A 21,382-nucleotide genomic window follows, 5' to 3' on the forward strand; every position below is an offset into this window, starting at 1 on the left:
CTACTACCACAATACAATGAAGTACTTCTAGTGTGTTGTTTAAAAAATCCTCTGTCAATGTCCCCTCATGAGAACAAAATCAAGCCACTTCTGCTAAGTTTGATGAGGGAAAAAAAGATGTTTGCCATTAGTTCTTCGTGAGATTGACACTGTTGGACTCAGTACTAGTGAAACTACTCCCACAAGTACTATGAAGTACTTTTACTGTGTACTTTTTGAGTATCGGTACCAGAATGCATGTTTCTCTGCTATTTTGAATCAGTGTTAAAACACCTTTCTTCATGAGACTTATATTGTTGGACAGAGTATTTTAAGAGGATATGACATGATATCAGAAATACTTCCAGGCAGCCTTGGAAAGTCTTTAGAGACTGGCCTTCAGCAAAGTGACAAACCTTTGTGACTCTTGTTGGCCTCTTATGACAATGCTGTCTTTTAAATAGGACTATTTCTCTACTCCAGTTCATTCCTCGCAGATTCTTCCATCAGTCCCAGTCATTGCATGTCAGTCAATAGAGATTCAAAAAATGTGTCCAATTCAACAAAACATTTTTTGAGTGAAGGCCAGAGCTAAATTATAGAGTGTTTGATTACAAGGTGAGAGAAAACAATTCCACATCCTCCTATGAAACATATTTGATTTCCTTCTCCATGTTATACTTACTTGTAATAGAACATGTCCATGCAGGAAACACAACACAACACAATACAATAAATGGGTTCATAATTTAAAAAAAATGATACAAATTTATAAATTAATAATGTTGTGTGCCAACATTTCAAATTTACTTTGAAATGTTTTCTCACAAAAATCTTTATAGTAAATTGTAAAAAAGGTTTTAGTCAATATATATGTTTTTCTGCCTAAAATAGTTGAAATTCAACGTAAACTATATCAATCAACCCATTTTTGCCCACTATTTAAATTGACTTTGGTTGAAGTTAACAATATTGATATCATATAGATATATAGCATATCATTGATGCATTCTTGCTGAACACTTTTAAAATAAAAATACTGCAAATGAAGAATATTTGTAACTTGAATTTGAAAACACCTGGCAACTTTATTAATAGAGCAGATGAAAATATTTGTGGAAGGATAAATTCTTCATGGGCTTCAATGGCTCACTAGATAAAGGGCGCTTTATGGTTGCTTGTATTATCCTCAGCATGGTTTGTTTAAAAAACTAGTGACATTTTAATAAATATTGAAAAAAAAGGCTCTAACTGTAAAATGCTGCTGCCAGAGTACTGACTGGAAGTATTGCTGATAATATGTCTACCATATCCTCTTAAAATACTCTGTCCAATAATGTCAGTTTCAGGAAGAAAGTTTTTTTTTTAATGCTTATTAAAAATAGCAGAAAAACATGCATTCTTGTTCTCAGGAGGGGACATTGACAGAGGATTACTGGAAAAGTACATAGTAAAAGTACTTCCTAGTACTTGTGGGAGTAGTTTCACTAGTACTGAGTCCAACAGTGTCAAACTCACGAAGAACTAATGGCAAAAATGGTTTTTTCCCTCATCAAACTTAACAGAAGTGGCTTGATTTTGTTCTCGGGAGGGGACATTGACAGAGGATTTTTTTTTTAAACAACACACTAGAAGTACTTCATTGAATTGTGGTAGTAGGTGTAAGACTACTGAGTCAAGCAGTATAAATACCATTAAGAACTAATGGTAAAATTGTCTTTTTATCACTCATCAAAGATAGCAGAAAACATGCATTATATGGAGGGGACTCTGACCGAGGATTATTCACAAAGTACACCGTAAAAGTACTTCAGCAGCTGAATTGAAAAAACAAACTCGAGAGACGGCTGAGTTGACCGCAGTGCAGAATCGCTGTAGTTTAAATCTCCTAACAATGTTGTCCATTTTAGACACAGGCTTATTATATTTACAGCCCTTAATAACATTCATTTTCTGGGCTCAATATATGTCTTGGCTGTTTTCGTTGTGATCGCTAAATTCACCTTGTTTCCCCTTGTTTATAATATTTTCACCGTTCCAAGCACACAAGTGCTTTTGTTTTGAAATCACTTCCGTGAGTTTCACCTCGCTCCAATGACCATTAGACCTTTTAGTAAGGTAAAAAGCAAAAAGCAAAAACGCCTCTCAGACACTCTTTCGTTTTCTTGTTTAATTAAGAAGAAACAATTGGACGGTAGATACACGGATTTTATTACATTACGAGACTTTCAGACCTTATATTTTCACCCTTGCCTTATTCAATATTTACATGTTCGATAACAGTTCAATTTCTGCCTCAATTCATTTTCTTATTAAAATATAACAAGCTATTTGTTAAATGGAGTGAAAACAGATTTTTTTTAGATCGGTTTTATCATTTAATTCGTTTCAACATGCAGAAATATACCAATAACTATAACCATGTAACTTCAAAAACAGGTTTTACACCGTCATTTGACTCGCTTAAGGTTCAGAGTAGTCACTTCAATGAAAAGCTATCAACATCACAGTTCATGCTTTTTGAATTCCAGGACGCCCATGAGACAGACGTGCGAGCACAGATCCGACTGTTGTTCTCAGACGTCAACGGAGAGAAAGTGACTATCCATCGCTCCATGTCCTGCACTCAGAAGGCGAAGAACTACTCCTTCAAAAGCTTGGAGCAAGTCATTACCCGAATAAAGTAAGACACAATGAAGTGGTTTCTTTACTCTTTAATTGTGTCTCCCATTGACATTGTGTCTCTTAACACGACCTCACACTCAACATGTGACCTCCATCCCCGTTCATCCAGAGACGGTGAGAAGGTGAGCTTGTCATCAAAGTGTGGCGAACTGGATCGGGAGATGATTTCTTCACTGGGAGTGTCGAAGGCTGTGCTGAATAATGTCATCTTTTGTCACCAAGAAGAGTCCAACTGGCCCCTTTGTGAGGGCAAAGCACTCAAAGACAAGTTTGACTCCATCTTCGCTGCAACCAAGTAAAGACCTCATTCTTACGTTTTCATGTGTTGTTTTTTTTTTACATGAAGAATCACATTTGCTAAAAAAAATCCCAAGGAATATATATGAACTTGCACATGCCATTCACATATTGCCTCTTTTTTTTCCATAGGTACATCAAAGCTCTGGAAACGATGCGTCAGTTGCGTCTCAAACAGAGTCACACAGTGAAGGAGTGTCAGGTGGAGCTGCGCTACCTGAAGCAGAACAAGGAGAAAGCCCAGCAGATTAAAGAGACTGTGGATACCAAAGAGGCTCAGCTGATGGCCTCTAAAGACAGCATCCAGCAAGTAGAGAGCCAGATTGATCCACTGGAGGTTTGTTTATGATAATGTGTGTTTCGTAAGCTTTCTAACATCGAACTTATAGTTTGCCCTGCTCCTTGATTATTGAGAGATTCCAGATTACTCAAGAAGTCTATGTAAAGTTCTGTAAGCAATGTTTCTAAATATGAAATATGAAGAGGGATCCATTGTTAAATCACTACCACTTGCTTTTATATAACGTTTTTACTGCAAACACTTGATTACATAGTAAACTCTTAAAAATTGGAAGGATGGCCAGACCTGACAATAAAGCTAGCTTATTTGCACACAACCCTTGTTTTCAGGGAGATTCTACAACAAAACATATTATAAAATAAAAACTGACATATGTTTTTACTCTTTTATTTATGAATTGAAATTAAAATGTCGAAAGAATGGTGGATTACCCGTAGTGCTCCTCAAGTAACGATTGACTTTTAAAATAACTTTCAGAATCGACTGACGGATATTGACACGAAACTGGGGAAAGTGATGAAGCTGGACAACGACATCAAGGCTTTAGACAGCAGGAAGAAACAGATGGAGGAGGACAACAAGGAGCTGGAGGAAACTATGGAACAGGTAACATATAAAACATGTGATACATACACCCACACACCAAACACAAGTTATTTATCTTTAGAATGTTAAAAAGGTTGTCGGATGGAGAGCTTTGTTTCGCCTTAACACCTGCTTAATCATACTCCGGACTCCACTTTATAAGTATCATTAGCCTTTATTGGAAACTAACAGAGAGACTGCAGATGATGGAGAATGAGGTTGTTGTCATGCTGTAATCACAAACCAGTCCGTCACTGTCCTTTATTCATATTCATATTTTGTGTGTTTCTGCCAGGAACCTTTTCCTCCATCTGGCTGTTGCTCCTCAGCTCAGGGTTTCCGCTAGGATTATTTCTTGCCGGTCAAATGTCCGGAAATAATTTATCTTACCGGACAAATTCGAAACTTACCGGTCATGTTTCAATAATAATAATAATATTTGTGTTGCAGAGTTTCCGTTAGCAGGTAATTACCGGACTATGACCGGATATTATCCGGATATTATCTCAGCTAATGGGAGTCATTTTTATATTGCTTCAGTTTATAATCGTAAGAGATCGAAAAGTTCAGATTCATTTTTCCCCAAAAAAAGAGCTGCATGTCTCTGTCAGACTCAGCAGCTGATCTCTGATCTCTCTCTCGCGTCCGGTTACACTTCACTCGCGTTTATGTCCATATCAATCAGATCCAGCTCTCCTGATCGGCCTTTATAGAGAGCACCGATCAAACTATTAAGAGTGAATATCGGCCGATAATGATGAGTGGCAATCGATCGGAGCATCCCTGATTATTACCGGACATTTTGACCGGCAGGTTTTGAATTTACCGGTTTTTAATACATTTTACCAACTAAAAAAACTGTAATTACCGGCTAACGGAAACCCTGCCTCAGCTGTGTATGAGTCTGTGTTTAAAGACTGTCTATTTGTATTTTGGTCAGGGGACGTGTCACTATCCGATTGCACTTTTGTGTTTGTTTTGCTGCGTGCTTTTTTTTAATAGACAGGTGAATTGTCAGTGTGTTAACATGAGTTTGTTGGAAGTCTTGGGTGCTTGCCAAAATGATGACCACCATTTCCTCCTAGCCAATATTGCAAAGGTATCAGGGCTCGACATTAAGGACTGCCCGATGGACCGGGCCAATCTAGTATTTAGCTCGGGCAATGAAGCCTCACCTGCTGGTTGCCCGATCGGGCAATCTATTATGCCAGTAGCTCGCAGATCCAGTAATGAGTGACCCGACAGTAAAACTAAACATATCTATAACTAGTTACGGTAGTTTGAGAGGTAATTAAAATAGCTACGTGTGATATTCTAACCTGAGGTGTGTGTTTTGTCCGCTCACCGCTGCATGTGATCATGCAGTGCTGCGTGTCGACTCGTCAGCAGCAGCTGATCTCCCTCTCCCGTCAGATTAGACTTCACTCGCGTTTATGTCCATATTGATCAGATCTAGCTAGTTCTAGCTAATGAAAGGACTACCTGCTTATTAAAAGACACCTAAACAATAAATGTCGCTATGCAACTGGGTGAGGCCACAAAGTATAGCGCAGCATTATGCATTTGTTTACATGCCCACCGGAACCCCGAGGCATTACCAACAGATCAACGCACAATCAACCCATACAGGACATCTCTTTCTCCACATTAAGTGTTAGACATTATAATTGACTATTCTTGTCTGTCACATACTCTTCTTGTCTGTCACAGAAGTGGCGCAACTGAAGCGGTAGGGAAATTATTGTGACCGAAGAGATTTAGATTTTGCCGGCCAACGGGAACTCGGTTATGGCTGGAAAGGATCCGTCTTGTGTAAAACTCTCGCGAGAGTTTGGCTGAATGTCACGTGGCTGAATATTTACGTTTGGCAGGCAGCCTTTCAGTTACGATCGTTAACATCAGTTGGCCACAGCAAATGATGGTGAGAAGCTAAACTATCTATTAATTATGTCAATGACAGGGAGTGTGATTGTTGAAATAGGGTGTTAGCGGTCTTGTTGGTGTTCAAAGAAGAATGACAACACTGTAGATCACCAACACTATGGTTTATTTTGTATTCAGAGGCAAGTCAACGTTGTCGCAGTAAAAGTCCCAAGATAGCTCCTGGTGTAATAAAATGTTCCCTTTCAGTGTTTTACTATTATGTCTGATGTTTCTCTATTAATATTGCTGCTGCATTAATGTGTATGTTGCATCATGTTACTGCTGTAGATGTGTTTCCGAGCCGCTCCGATTACAACGAGAGTTACAACAAGAACGTGACGTCATATTTACACTAGACGGATCCTTTTTGGCCATAACCCGGGAACTCTGACGTCGCCATTTTGTGTGCTTCGCGGATGCGCTCGGCTCCTCTCGACTGCTGCTCGGGTCTGCTCGGTCAGCTTCCGGATGAGGAGGCATTCGTTTGACCAACTTACAGTAGATAACATTACAAACATTTTTAACAGGGGCCATAATAGTGTAAATAATGTTTGTTTTGGCAGTTACAACTGAATGTAATGTTTTCTACTTTTTTTACATCTGATGAAGGCAAATGCCTTCATCAGATTGAAAGTGTCTGGACCAACAACTTAAGTATTTCTTATAGCTATGCAGGGTATGCAAGCGAGCAAACACAAACAAGAACAAACAAACAAGTGAAATGAAGAATAAAATTGAAATTGTACAATATAATACTGTGCTGGTTCATCTCATAATTCAGTCTAGAGAATGCACCAGACAGCATCCAGGACCTGCAAAAATCGAAATGCTCTAGGGGGAGGCCCCCCAAACCCTTCGTGGCATTTCGTCCGCACGCATTTTTCCGGGCAATCTCTATTGGGCTCAGGGCCATCTGTAAATTAGCTTAGATGGCCCACAGGGCCATCTCCCAAAATCCTTAATGTCTGTCATGCACTGGGTATCAGAAAGCTTGAACCAGTCTTGCTTGATCACTATGCTATGTAGTAATGAAACTAATGAACTGCTCTTGCTCTATGCAGCCATTGTACACCTCAATTATGTGTATGCCGTGTCCTTTATCTAGATCATATCCAAAGAGCCCTAATGCAAATCTTTTTATCACAGAGGGATTTCTTCCACTAAACCCTGACAGTTTGCTACGCTGTGCTCGTTGAGCTCCTGAGCCGCTCTAAGCCAGTGAAGTGTGTGTGTTCGGCAGGTTTTCCAGGGTTCAGATGAGCAGCTGCAGGAGATTTACCAGAACCACCAGAGGACGGTGAGGGAGAAGGAGCGCAGGCTGACAGATTGCCAGAAGGAGCTGGAGAGAGCTGGGCGAGAGTGTCAGAGACTCAACAGGGTCAAGGCTGACCTCCTGGTAGAACAAGGTACACACACTCATTAATAGCGTTTTCCTGAAGTTTCAAGCAGCCCTTACAGCCATTGAAAAAAGAGTGAACTGGCAGAATTGATTTTAGAAAGTTACCCCAAAACCTTCAAATATGCTGTTCTTTTAAGAGAAAAAAATAAATCAGTGATAGATACAAGAAAGGATGGACACACAGGTGGAGAAACAGACATCTCCTGAAGACTTAATAAGCTTTTGAAATCTTGCTACCTTGGCACAGGTCGTCTACAACTGGAGGCTGACCGCCACACTCAAAACATCAAGAACCGAGACACTCAGGTAAGAGAGAAACATTTAAATCTGTGGGGCACTCCAACTCTTGTTCCCATGGAGGTGGACCGCACCCAGTTTAAGTTACCTTGGTCAAAAGCTCCTTCCAAATAAATGTGGTTTTATGTAAGGAGCAAGTGCACTTCATTCAGCCAACACCAAAGGTTTCATTATTGGTCCCTTTTGTCTCTAACCATGTACACTACCCTAATGATCTTCAAAATATAAAAAGAATGCTAAGTTTTTATTTAGTGCATGTATTTTACCTAAAGATAAAAACATCTGTCAAACATTTATTATACTATAATACAAAATAATACACTGTACATCATTTTGATGCATGTTTGATTAAAATCTCTTTCTTAGGTTCGCTCTTTGTCGTCCTCTCTGGAGATGGAGGGTTACGACAGACCTCCCTTCAGCAGTCTTCAACTTGAAAGCTTTAATCGTCAAGTCACACAGAGACTGGATCAGGAGAAAGAGACGGCCAATCAGGTTATGGTAAGAAATGTTCCGTTTAATTTCCTAAAAACCAAAAAATGTCACAGCATTGCTTCTGTTCCTGCTGTACATATTTGTTCATACCAGAGACACGATTATAGTGTTTAGTCATTATAGTCATGCCTGATATCTCTCCTATCGTTCTGTTCACTCAGGCTGACCTGCAGGAAAAGGATCAGCAGAAGCAGCAGTCCATTGATGAAATGAGAGATAAGAAGACCGGCCTGGAGAGAACGGTGGAGTTGAAGAGAGACATGCAGGGAAAGAAGCAACAAGAAATGAGGAACGTCCGGACAGAGCTGCTGAAGCTCGAGGGTTCGTCCAGCCGGCTGCAAGAACTAGAGAATGAACTGGCTAAAGTGGTAGGCACACAAACAATTCATTCATGCTGTTATTACACTATTTTTCTCACCATAAACAATACGGGTGCAACAACTAATCGACTTATTCGATTAAAATCGATGACCAAATGAGTTGCCAACTAATTCAGTCGTTGATTCGTTGGTGACGTCATCACGTGTGTTTTACGCGCCGTTAAGCTCCAACGTTATCTGTCTTTTTATCGGTACTGGAGACATTTTAAAAAAAAAAGTATTATTGCTACATAAACATTATATCGCAGCCTTAGTGTCGCCAACTCGTTTCTAATATGCAAAAAGACAAAAAATGCGTCTATGGTGTATTTTCGATCTTTGTTTAGTTAATTTAATAATATATGTATTTTTGAATCAAGTATTCATCTTTATTGTCTTCATTGTTAGTTTCCACATGCCTAAAACAACCTCAAGCTAAATCTAAAAGTTGATGGCTAAATAAGAGCGTTTGAGAAATTTTGAGAGGCATAATAGTCTGAATAGTCGATTTAATGGTTTCATTAATCGATAGATTAATCTATTATCAAATTAGTCGTTTGTTGCAGCCCTAATATACTGTTCCCTTTTACCCTAAAGTGCCCCTTCAGGATCACTGCTCTGATCACTTTGTGTGTGTGTATTCTTTTCCCTTCAGGAGCGCGAGCTGCAGAGCGTGGTTCAGAGCTCCAACGTGGAGGAGCTGAAGGCCGAGGTGCTGGAGCTCCAGGGAGAGAAGGCTGAACTCGACCGCTTACAGAGACAACTCGACCAAGAGATGGGGATGCTCAACACACACACCACCGCTCGCACACAGATGGACATGCTAAAAAAGGACAAGGTAATATGCAACCTACATTCATTAAAATGCAACTGGTGTGAACATTGTCCTCTTTGGTCTCAGGCCTTTTACATTTTAAAATCATAGAAAATGTTCCCCTCTTCATCTTTTCCCTTCTTCATTACCTGTCACTCCTCTCATCTTTTCTCTTTGGTTCCTCCAGACCGAGAAGGACGAGCAGGTTCGTAAGATCAAGTCTCGTCACAACGAGGAACTGGTGTCGTTGCTCGGCCACTTTCCCAACAAGAGAGAGCTGGAGGACTGGATCTATTCCAAGTCGAAGGAAATCAACAGCACCAGGGACCGACTTGCCAAATTCAAGTTAATACGATTCTTTTACATTTACAGCCCATACATTATGAGGGAACTTATTATTCTGTGTCACTGACTAGTTCTATATCATGGTTTTAAATATTCTCAGTAAGGACCTGGCTTCAAATGAGCAGAACAAAAGCCACATCGCTGCTGAGGTACGGAAGAAGGAGCAGCAGTTGGCCAGCGACGAAGAGAAGTTTTTCAATGTGTGTGGCAGTCAAGATCTGGAGCAGGACCTGGGCAAACTGCGAGAAGATCTGGAAAAGATCTCCAAACAAAGAGGTGAATGCTTTATAATAGAAGTGAGCATGCACTTTTGGACATAGTCAAATAGAGGTCTAAACCTCGAAAATAACTACATTTAGAGACGAAATGTCTCATTTGTTGTGCTCGTTACCTTATCATGGATACATACAATCCTAAACCTTCCCAATGCATCAAACAGTTCCCACACAAAGTTCCCAAAATGGATTGAAAAAGGTATTCGCCATAGGATGTACTCAACACACAACTTTCCATTTGAAAGAAATGTGAATGATATTTATGTGAAATATCACTTTCACTGATGAATGTACGGTAGGGTGGTCCTTAGTGCCATGTACATTTTCAAATTCATTTACTTTAAGCTCCAACCACCGGAATTTGTTATGATAGTCAAGAAAACTCTCCTGGTGAATTTTATTCAAATTCCAACAACATTTACCCCTCCCTCATCAACCTTGAAGTTTAAACCCAGTAGGGTGGTCCTTAAAATTGAAAGTCGGAAAGTCTAAGCTCCAACCACCGGAATTCATTCTATTGGTGAATTCTTTCCTCAATCTGACAACATGTACCCCTCCCTCATCGAGCTGGGCTGCCTCCCCAGCAGCCACTGTGCTGCCTCCCCAGCAGCCACTGTGCTCCCTCCCCAGCAGCCACTGTGCTCCCTCCCCAGCAGCCACTGTGCTGCCTCACCAGCAGCCACTGTGCTGCCTCCCCAGCAGCCACTGGGCTGCCTCACCAGCAGCCACTGTGCTGCCTCCCCAGCAGCCACTGGGCTGCCTCACCAGCAGCCACTGTGCTGCCTCACCAGCAGCCACTGTGCTGCCTCCCCAGCAGCCACTGGGCTGCCTCACCAGCAGCCACTGTGCTGCCTCACCAGCAGCCACTGGGCTGCCTCACCAGCAGCCACTGTGCTGCCTCCCCAGCAGCCACTGTGCTGCCTCACCAGCAGCCACTGTGCTGCCTCCCCAGCAGCCACTGGGCTGCCTCACCAGCAGCCACTGTGCTGCCTCCCCAGCAGCCACTGGGCTGCCTCACCAGCAGCCACTGTGCTGCCTCACCAGCAGCCACTGGGCTGCCTCACCAGCAGCCACTGTGCTGCCTCCCCAGCAGCCACTGTGCTGCAACTGAGGCTAAACTTCAAGGTCGATGAGGGAGGGGTACTGTACATGTTGTCAGATTGAGGAAAAAATTCACCAATAGAATGAATTCTGGGGGTTGGAGCTTAGACTTTCCGACTTTCAATTTTAAGGACCACCCTAATGTATAGCCATTACAATCCCATAATAAAACATTGTAAACCGTATACATTGGAATGGCAATAAAAGTACAAGTGGCAGTTGAAGATGTGCATGCACCAGAGTTCCCGTTAGCCGGTAATTAACGGACTATGACCGGTCAAATATGCTGAAGACCGGCAAATCTAAATCTGTCCGGTCAAAATCATTTCCCCTTAGCGCAATACCGCATCAGTTGCGACACTGATGTGACAGACAAGAATAGTCAATTCTAATGTCTAACACTTAAAGAGCAACTTGCAGGTTTTTTTTTTTTTTACTACATTTATGCTTAACCTTGCCTGAAAATTACAATTAAAGAAAGTTAATGCAGGATTTGATATATTTTACAAGACATAAGGGCAGGAATTCAGAGGGAAAGGAGCCTTTTTGAGCTCTGCTACTAAAAACTGCTTTTTTTAACGTCAAACGCGTCATATTACGTCACATGGAGGAGCAACTTTCTCGGACTCGTTCTCTGCCCAATCCGCGGTAGTAGTTTGTAGTTGGTTTGAGCGGTTGTGATTTAGTGAGCTGGTATTTTTTCTGTAATTTTACATTGCTATTCACCATTTTTAATCATGGTGAGCTTGTGTTTGTGCAGTTTGCACAAACTCGAGCCTGTCAGGGCATCGAGTCCACAGTTTCCCTAACAGGAAAAGGACCGGAGCTAGCGTTCGTTCCTGGGTGCGTTGTGCATCCACCTCCCTGCAGCACATACTCCGTCTCCACAGCTTTATCAGGAAACCGTATTACATCTCTCTCCTCCCCTTCGCTCCTCTCTCTCTCCCCTCCGGTACACTGCACCGTAACACGTAGTGTGGAGTTGCATTAGGTAACGTGAGATACGGCTGATACTTGCGCATTAGTTTCTGTTATGGATCAGTATCAACAGTCCTGCCAGTAACGTTACTATATTATCAATGCTACGTTAGTTATAGCCTGATATATGATTCCTAACTTTACAATGTTGTGATGTGACGTTAGCTAACATTAACTGTAGCTAACGCCGTCACTCACCAAGACAGCTGCCCAGTTTTCCACTGGTTCTCCTCACACCAAAGCTCCATTTCTCGCCGATGGCCGTTATTTTTTCTAATCCTTGGCTGCTCCTGTTCTCTTGAACGCATAGCAGGCTCATAATTATAATCATATGCATTCGAATATATATTTTCCACCTCTTCTGTGTCATTTCCTGTATGGGTTGATTGTGCGTTGATCTGTTGGTAATGCCTCGGGGTTCCGGTGGGCATGTAAACAAATGCTTAATGCTGCGCTATACTTTGCGGCCTCACCCGGTTGCATAGCAACGCTTATTGTTTAGGTGTCTTTTAATAAGCAGGTAGTCCTTTCATTAGCTAGAACTAGCTAGATCTGATCAATATGGACATAAACGTGAGTAAAGTCTAATCTGAAGGGAGAGAGAAATCAGCTGCTGCTGACGAGTCGACACGCAGCACTGCATGATCACATGCAGCGGTGAGCGGATAAAACACACACTTCAGGTTAGAATATCACACGTAGCTATTTTAATTACCTCTCAAACTACCTAAACTAGTTATAGATATGTTTAGTTTTACTGTCGGGTCACTCATTACTGGATCCGTGAGCTGCATGATACTGGCGGGCTGTCAGGAGAGGAAGGGAGCGCTCCGTTTATTATTCCCGTGTTATTGTAAGTTACTGTTCACTTTTGAATAATGTAGTTAAATCTACTATAATTAGTTTGTTTAATATCGAATCATATCAATTTGTTTTAAAGCTCAATAAATAACAAAGAAGACCTTTGACCGGCATTTTTCTAATTTTGTCCGGGACATTTAACCGGCGAAAGAATATTCTAACGGGAACTCTGGCATGCACTAATTATTTTCCTCATAGTACTTGTGATAAAGGTATTACAGATGAATAAACGATATGTTTCTTCTTTCTTTCTACCCCTGTACTTTCATAGCCATGCTATCCGGAGCAACAGCGGTGTACACCCAGTTCATCAGCCAGCTGACGGAGGAGAGAGAGCCCTGCTGCCCCGTGTGCCAGCGGACGTTCCCTTCAGACTCTGATCTGCAGGAAGTCATCAGCGACATGCAGTCCAAGCTGCGCCTGGTGCCAGACAAGCTGAAGAACACAGAGACGGATCTGAAGAGGAAGGAGAGGAAGAGGGAGGAGATGATGGCTCTCAGACCTGTCAGGTACGCACAAAGCCAAAGACAGCGTTTGTGTTGGATTGCAGCAAGTGTACTGGGGCTAGTCATTTTAGCCTTAGTGAAAAAACACTGTGAAAATGTAAGCCATTATTTTAGCAATTATGAAATGGTTCCCTTCTCTATGACTGCAGACTTTTTGTCCTGTAGTGTGAATATCAGTTAATCTGCTACTTCTCACACTTAATCCATTTCAATTGCCTTTTAAATATAAAAAAATGCACAATTTCACAATGTGGCTTCGTGAAATGTATAGTTTTGCCTACACTCAAAGTTATTCCATTGTCAATCGGGAAATCCTCAACTTTTGATGCGTGGCAATTGTGATTGATTAATGAATTGAATAATTGCAGCCTCGAATGAATTAAGGCTTCGACTTGTCAGGTGTTTTCAGAATTGCTTTCATCCTGTTGTTTCCATAAACACATTTTAAATCATCCCATTTGAGAGTATTGCACCAGCACAAATGGCAAAGACAATTTATAAAAAAAAAAAAAAAAAACACAAATCTGTGATGTATTCATCCAGTCCCCCAATAGCGAACAACAACAGGCCTGCTTGTCACTCTAAAAATAGATATTCAGCAGTGTTCATTCAAGCAGTATGGCGCATGGAGAAAGGAGGAGGAAATCTCACCAGCTCACTGATGATTTATTTATTAACATGATATTATTTTACACCAAATTTAAGTTATACAATTGATAAATGACTTAACAATAACTGATGGACAAATATAGAGCTACAATTGTCCTTTTCCCCTCCCCTTTGATTTTTAAAGAGAGTGGAGCACAGGTTTTATGTTCCCCACTAGGTGGAGCAAGATTCTCATAGGATGGAGATTTGTCTCCGGTTCTCTCCACTGTCCTTTCAGGACCTGAGCCGAACCCTGAAGAGCATGAGCTCCAAGCAGCCAGTCCCTTTATTTCAAAATATAATAAGAGCTTTATATATCTTACCTTTCAACACATATGAATGCTATTAGAGCTGTTGTTATTGCTCCGTCAGAAAGAATATACAAAGAACATGGCATACATATTGGTTTATTTGATAGTCCTCTTATAAATACAACACAAATCTCATCACAAGATCCACTTGGGTTTTTCAGGAGTATACTTCTTCTGGCTGACATTAGAAAATGCCCTTTGTTGGTTATAGGTTTCTGTTTACCTGAAACACCAAGTACGATAACGGATCATCATGTACGAATTCAGCAGGGACCTACTGTATCTAATGGCCTCTATTGTTAATGTAGATGGGCCATGAAATACGTTTTATGAAACTATTATTGCAGCACTCTTGATTTTAGCTATCAGGCCATGTACTAGACCTTCTCTTTGCCCTTTTAGTTTGGCAAACTCTTAGGACATTTAATCCTAGAAATGTTTCAGACTATATGGGTTGTTGAAACTGATGTCAAATTGATGTAATTTAATCAGGAGTTTTCAATGAAAGCCTCTCCCTGAATAACAGCAGGGTGAGAAGGGATAATGTTGGCTAACATGATGAAAACATGTAACATGCACCTTTTAGCTCTGCTCAAAGTATATTTCCATTTTCTCTCATGCCTCCCAGGCAGTCCATTGTGCAGTTTCAGGAAAAGGAGCTGCCTGAGTTGAGAAACCGCCTGCAGACTGTGAATAGAGAAATTGAGCGGCTGAAGGGGGACGTGGAGGAGCAGGAGACTCTGCTGGGTGTCCTCATGTCAGAGGAGGAAACCGCCAAGGCCTGCCTGCAGGACATTTCTCTGATGGACAGATACCTGGTACCCTCCTTCTGCCTCTCTGTTTCTGAACACTCTCTAACCAGCTGACCACTTTTGTTCTTTCCACCATCCCATCTTTCTCCAAATAGATAACTTTCTGATGTCAAATGTACAAATAACAGCGATCAAAACAAGTGACAGCATCAAAATCATCACTGTTAGTCTTCCTGCAAATATCTTGTCATCCCCCTTCTCCCTATTCTCCCTTTTCACCTTACTACATATTTGTTCTCTCCAGATGGACCTTAAAGAGTTGGAGAGGAAAATCGCTCAGCAGGCATCCAAACTCCAGGGAGTAGACCTGACCAGAACCATCCAGCAAGTCAGTCAGGAGAAACAAGAAACTCAGCACAAGCTAGACACAAGTAAGGGGGCGTGATGCACAAACACCCACTGAGGGGGAAATGTGTTTTTCTACTAAGGTCCTTTGTAGAGGAGTTGCTATACTTGTTGTGTTTGGGGTCCAAATGTGTCGGACAGCTTGCATTCATACAAACATATACAATCAAAAACAATACATTTGAAGGGAGAATAAAGACTTAACATAAAATATTCATAATAATCATGTATTTGATTTGTTCTCAAAGAAAACCTACACTATATATTCAATTATTTTAATGTTCTCCTCTTGAGTTAAGGCTGAATATCTCAATGATGTAATTGTACTCTTCATCCCAAAGTCAGAACAGGAAATGGGTTCAGAATTTGAGAAAAAAACTCACTTTGAGCAATCTTTAAAGAGATAATGCATCAAAGTTATCAGTGAAAAATATGTAATTAGATGTTACCATCTTTAAAACTAATATGGATCTAAAACCCGGTTGAATACTTTTGTTTTAATGCATATTGTCTTTTTTGTGACCCTGCAGCTTCCAGCAAGATGGAGCTGAAACGCAAGCTGATCCAGGACCAGCAGGATCAGATTCAGATGCTGAGAAGTTCGGCGAACGAGACGAGGGCAGAGAAGCTCCAGCTGAGCAGTGACATGCAGAAACAGCAGCAGCTGGAGGAGCAGTGTGTCGAGTGCACCACGGAAATACAGACCCTCACCCGGGACATCAGGGTACATTTCACTGTTTCTGATTATCTAAGATACTTCTTGGAAGACGTTGATGTAGAGGCACTTGGGAATTACTGTAGCAACATTTAAAAAAAATATAGAAAAACAAATCTGTAGGTTTTCGACTGGGTAACATTTTATGATTCTATAACGATAGGGATTATTCAGTTTCTCAATAACAGTTTACTTAAGTTCAAAATAATCATAACGTTTACAAGTGAAATTAAATAGAAAAAATTTATTAAAAATATAAACGGTAAGTACCGTAATTTTCGGACTATAAGGCGCACCTGAATATAAGCCGCAGCAGCTAAATTGAATGATGTGTACATATATAAGCCGCACTGGACTATAAGCCGCAGGTGTTTTAATGTTTCATTACCATATGTAAGGGTTCGTGCACAGAGGGGATTGTCGGGAAAGAGATGGCTGTTTGAGGAAGATCCCATTTATTAACATTTCAACAAACAAGTTGCATATTGTATTCAAGTGTTACCATTTAGTGCAATAGTAGCTACAGAACATGTACTGTGCTGTGTAAACTGTACTGTATCACATAGCGTTTCAGACACACAAACTTTTCAACTTTCAAACTCCCAGCGCACGTACCGGCAGTGATCTACAGCAGTGGTTTTCAACCAGTGGTACGGGGACAAACTGTCTCGCTCTCGTAATGTCTGTCTGTCTTGCTCTCGTTCTGTCTCTCGTACCACTCTCCGTTCCACTTTTACTTTTGCGCGCTACCTGTCTCACTCTTTTCCGGCCTCCAGCTTTTCCTGCTGGAGCCCGCCGCTTAAAGGTGGGGGGCGCGGACCGGCCATAGAGCTCATAGAGTTAAAGGTGGTGGACTATAACCTGTAAAATCCATAGATTTAGGAGGTCCCCTAGTGGCCGTTAACTGTAAAAATCCATAGATTAGCCGCACTGTTATATAAGCCGTAGCGTACCATTATCATTTTCCTATAGCTATGACAATATACACAGTGATACTGTCCAGCCATAGTGAATTGTAAGAAAAGAGAATCTCTAAATACCATGTTGTCCCTTCGTGTCTCACAGGAAGCGAAGGAGCAGCTGTCCCCTCTGTCTGCGTCTCTGGAGAAGCTGCAGCAGGAGAAGCAGGAGCTGGTGGAGCGCAGGAGGCAGAGGCAGGAGGAGGGGCAGGAGAAGGTGGATACTTTCTCACTTTGTCTTTCTGTCACTGCCCCCTTTTTTTCTCTACTGAAAATCAAGCAGAAATTAACACATTTTCCCTCCGACAGATCAATGCCATTAAAGAGAAGGTGAAGTCAATCGGCAACTTGGAAAAAGACATCAAGAAATATGTCGAAGACGGCAAAAACGAATACAAAGAGGCAAGTTGTGTGCCGCTGCCATATTTGATACATCAGTTTTTCTGATTCCTCCATGGGTTATTTAGTGATGGACATCGATACAAGCAATCATCATGAAAAGTCATCATCACTTTGAAAAATCAGCATTGCTTTTCTTTGAATAAAGTTTATTAGTTAAAGAACCTTGGCTCAAACTGTGCAGACGTATTCACTTTTGGAAGTACTGAACTACTTTATTGACATTGTCTGTTGTTGCTGCAGCAAAAAGAGTCCGAGCTTCAAGAAACCAACACTCAGCTCCACGAGGCTGAGAAGAATAAAGACAAGATCAACAAGGAGATGGGAAACATCCGCCAGGACATTGACACTCAAAAGGTACGACTTCCTGAGTCATGGTGGGACTTCGTGTTATCCACCATTGTACAGGTCAATGCTGAGTTTCAGAGAAGTGAAGCAAAGACACATTTTTACATCTCTTAGGTCCAGGAGCGCTGGTTGCAGGACAACCTGACGTTGAGGAAACGTGTCGAGGAGTTAAAGGAGGTTGTGGCTAGACGTGAGGTTCTTCTGAAAGACATGGGCAACATGCAAGTCCAGCAGCTACGCCAGTAAGAGCACTCCACTGTTATTTAAGATCAATCAATGTTATTATAACTGAACTGAGCTGCACAAAAGCCATGTGTTCTAGTCATCCTAAATCTCTTTTGCCTCAGCGGTATCACACTTATTAGAAGTTCACTTATCCTTTCGTGTCATTGTCCAGAGAACGACGTGATGCCGATCGCAAGTTGGAAGAGTTGAAGAAGAACCGCAGTATCGCAATGGGTCGTCAAAAAGGCTTTGAGGAGGAGATACTGCATTACAGGTGAGATATGCACGTCTATTGTTTACACATCACATAGGGCTGTACCCGAATATTCGTTCGTTGGAGTACTATTCTGGTTTCAATTTCGTTATTCGGATATTCGTTTTTTGTTTTTTTGGCAGCCGCAGTGCCAAATAGAATTTATTGAAATCTCCAATATCAACGTAAGAGCTTGTGCCTCTTCGGGGGGTGCTAACACTTAACCATAAACGTTATCGTTTACTTTCTCCGTCTTTATATGTAGATAGGACTTTTCTCTGTCAATCTCCTTCACGTTGTTTCCATAGCAACAACAACTTCCTGTCAACAGTGCTAACTCTCCTTAAAAATAAAAACATGTCCATACAAAATAGGAAGCCAAGCCAAATTACACTTAAGACATGTACAACTGCAACGAAAGTAACAAACACAATATCCTTTTCAATTTCAAAGAACACAAATTGGGTTATATACATTAACAAATAACTATAAAACAACAATACTGTAGAATAACTAAATGAATGCGGTGAATAAACCGAAATACACGTGTTGAAGCGGTTCGCTGCTGATTATTACGCTCTAGGGATGCCAGAGATTATTCGATTTTTCTAATATTCGTTACAGTCTCCATAATCGAAAATAATTTTTAGAATTCGATTTTATTTATATATTTTTTAATTATTATTACCAGTTAGCCTGCTTCATATTAATAATATGAGTTATTTCTTGAATTAAACTTTGCCTTTGTCCCGTTCTTTGCAGGAAAGAGCTGCGAGAGGATCAGTATAACAAAGCTGATGAGCGCTACAAGAACAAGATGATCACAATGAGGACAACCGAGCTGGTTATTAAAGATCTGGATCTCTACTACAAGGCCCTGGATCAGTAAGTGTTGCCTGGAATTGCATCGAGTATATGGATTATAATCAACACATTTGTTTTGTGAACTAACAAACTTAAAGTAAAGTCACAGATTTCTCCCAGAATCTTGAAACTTGAGAAAGCCAGCTGGATATAGCAGTACGGTATTAGTATACAGTAAATGCCTTTTTAATATAAAAAATACATCAAATTCTAGAAGATGTCATTGTGATATCCACAAATATCAGATGACTGCAATAGTAAAATCAATTTTCTTGAAAGGTTTACACGTAGTGGGAAAATGACATGCATGTATACAATGACTTGAACTGGAGCAGATCTGACTGATGATTTCAGTGTGAAACCACAGAGAACAGAGAAACCACCTTATGTTAAAAGGCTTTAAACCAGTGGTCGCCAACCAGTCGATCGCGATGGTGCGGGTAGATCGCGGACCGTTAAAAAAAAGTAACAAAAGAAAGAAAAATTTAATTAAAATAATAATGTTTGAAAAATACGTTTTCAGATGTAAACCTATCATCTACCACCCCGTTAGCAGGTGCCACTTGATATTTGAGACACCTCAATAATATAATACATTAACCGTGCTTTACGTGAACCTCATCATGATACAAGAGACGACGGCAGGACTGTAATTTCCCGTGTTCAGTGAACGCAACAGAGGCAACACACCAGACCAATCAGAGAGTTGCATGGAAATACACGTGTGCTTGTGTCATTCAAGCTGGCTCTGTATGTGTGTGGCGATAGCGTATTTAGTGAGGGAGAGAGGGAGAGAGAGGGACCGGTGCTAGCAGGGACCGTGATGTTAGCATCTGGTTAGCTAGCTGCACTAACGGACATAACGAGCTGTTTCCACAACAAGCTGGAGGAGAGTCCTCTCCTGTCAGACTGAGGGGCTCAGGTGAGCTAAAGGACTCTGAGTGTTTAGAACAGTTTTGTCACAAATTATTCAAAAGATTATTTAGCGGCACACCTTCATATGATCATTATAGTTATACAAACAATAAGAGAATAAATGAAAAACAGGTATGAAATACTATATGGCAGTAAAACAAGAATACAGTTTAATGTGATTTGTAAAATATCCATAAAGAAAAAGAAAATCTGTTTACAGTTCTGCCTCATATGGGTGCTGAGAGAGGTATCCATAGATCTCTTCATGTTGCTCTCAAAGTGCACCAGATTGATGCTTTCAACTTCAATATTTAAAAAAAAATCTTCCCGGGGGAGCATCCCCCCGGACCCCCTTTAAGGAGGTGAGGTCCGCCCCCCCAATAGCACTTTACCCCTGCCTATATACCGTGAGCTGATTATGGAGCCTTCATTGTAACAGTAATTCAGATGCAATTAGCCTATATAAAAGGCCTCAAATTGGAAGCGCTGTCTGGGCCGTCTTTTTCACTCAATTCTGCAATAGGTAGATCTCGCCTTTCACCTAGGCCGAGGTCGGTGATCTTGGGCTTACAAACGTTGGTGACCACTGCTTTAAACGTATGGAAGGAAATAACACGACAGACATTGTTTGAGATTTGATTTAAGTACCAAAAACTGCTTTAAAAAATAAACTCCTTCAATTTCAGACCTAAAGAAAAACCCTGCAAAATAATAGTTCACAGAGAAAATGTATATAAAATACAGCAATAACATAGACACATGAATGGCTTAGAGCAGTGCTTCTCAAAGTGTCTCTCTCGGGAATATGTCCGCAATGGAGCGAGCTTAAGTTTCACTTTCAATTGCATGATATAGCCCAGCGCAACACCTTCATCACATGTTGCCACTTGTTTGTACCATTTTCAGGTGATTTGTAACCTATTCTAAAAAAAACGATTGGTTAAGTGGTCTTTGGTATGAAAAAGTTTGAGAAACACTGGCTTAGGGCTTACAGTAGGTCGTATTGTTGGTAAGATTTAGTGTCGACATCAGCACCTTCGTCTTCCCGTCTCTCGTAGTTTTCCTGTTATGAGACATGAGTCCATGCCCTCCTTGTCAGGCCTTTTTGAAGTTCGCCCACCTCAACGTTTCGGTTGTTATTTAGAAAGTCATTTAGCTCATGTTGGTGATGTCACTCTTCTTGTATCACTGAGATCTTTAGAAATATCTCAGGTAATGTCAGTGTCAGAGTCACTGCAAAAACAAAGTAGCTAGTGCCTTCAGAAAAAATGTTCTTGGAATTATTATTTTTCTTTCACATCCCCAATCTTTTTTTTCATGTGGCCCTAATCGTCTTCCGTTCACGTTACCTTGAATTTGCGAAGACATTTTTTCCTCCAACAGAGACT

At 40.9% G+C, this 21,382-nt stretch overlaps 1 protein-coding gene across 2 annotated transcripts in view; it reads left to right on the top strand.

The window, feature by feature from the left end:
- The window catches only part of rad50 (RAD50 homolog, double strand break repair protein), a 31,940-nt gene that overhangs the window by 3,228 nt on the left and 7,330 nt on the right, over positions 1-21,382 (top strand). For both annotated transcript variants that reach the window (XM_079647527.1, XM_079647526.1), the window contains 21 exons: positions 2,511-2,662; positions 2,774-2,959; positions 3,094-3,298; positions 3,740-3,868; positions 7,011-7,176; positions 7,417-7,475; positions 7,833-7,967; positions 8,123-8,329; positions 8,976-9,158; positions 9,322-9,479; positions 9,580-9,755; positions 12,966-13,203; positions 14,788-14,977; positions 15,216-15,342; positions 15,847-16,040; positions 17,097-17,207; positions 17,300-17,392; positions 17,633-17,746; positions 17,852-17,979; positions 18,135-18,236; positions 18,978-19,100. In XM_079647527.1, coding sequence (XP_079503653.1) covers positions 2,511-2,662; positions 2,774-2,959; positions 3,094-3,298; positions 3,740-3,868; positions 7,011-7,176; positions 7,417-7,475; positions 7,833-7,967; positions 8,123-8,329; positions 8,976-9,158; positions 9,322-9,479; positions 9,580-9,755; positions 12,966-13,203; positions 14,788-14,977; positions 15,216-15,342; positions 15,847-16,040; positions 17,097-17,207; positions 17,300-17,392; positions 17,633-17,746; positions 17,852-17,979; positions 18,135-18,236; positions 18,978-19,100 — 3,176 coding nt within the window. The remainder of the gene's footprint in view (positions 1-2,510; positions 2,663-2,773; positions 2,960-3,093; positions 3,299-3,739; positions 3,869-7,010; positions 7,177-7,416; positions 7,476-7,832; positions 7,968-8,122; positions 8,330-8,975; positions 9,159-9,321; positions 9,480-9,579; positions 9,756-12,965; positions 13,204-14,787; positions 14,978-15,215; positions 15,343-15,846; positions 16,041-17,096; positions 17,208-17,299; positions 17,393-17,632; positions 17,747-17,851; positions 17,980-18,134; positions 18,237-18,977; positions 19,101-21,382) is intronic.

The sequence above is a fragment of the Notothenia rossii genome (assembly GCF_949606895.1).
Source record: "Notothenia rossii genome assembly, chromosome: 9".
NCBI lineage: Eukaryota > Metazoa > Chordata > Actinopteri > Perciformes > Nototheniidae > Notothenia > Notothenia rossii.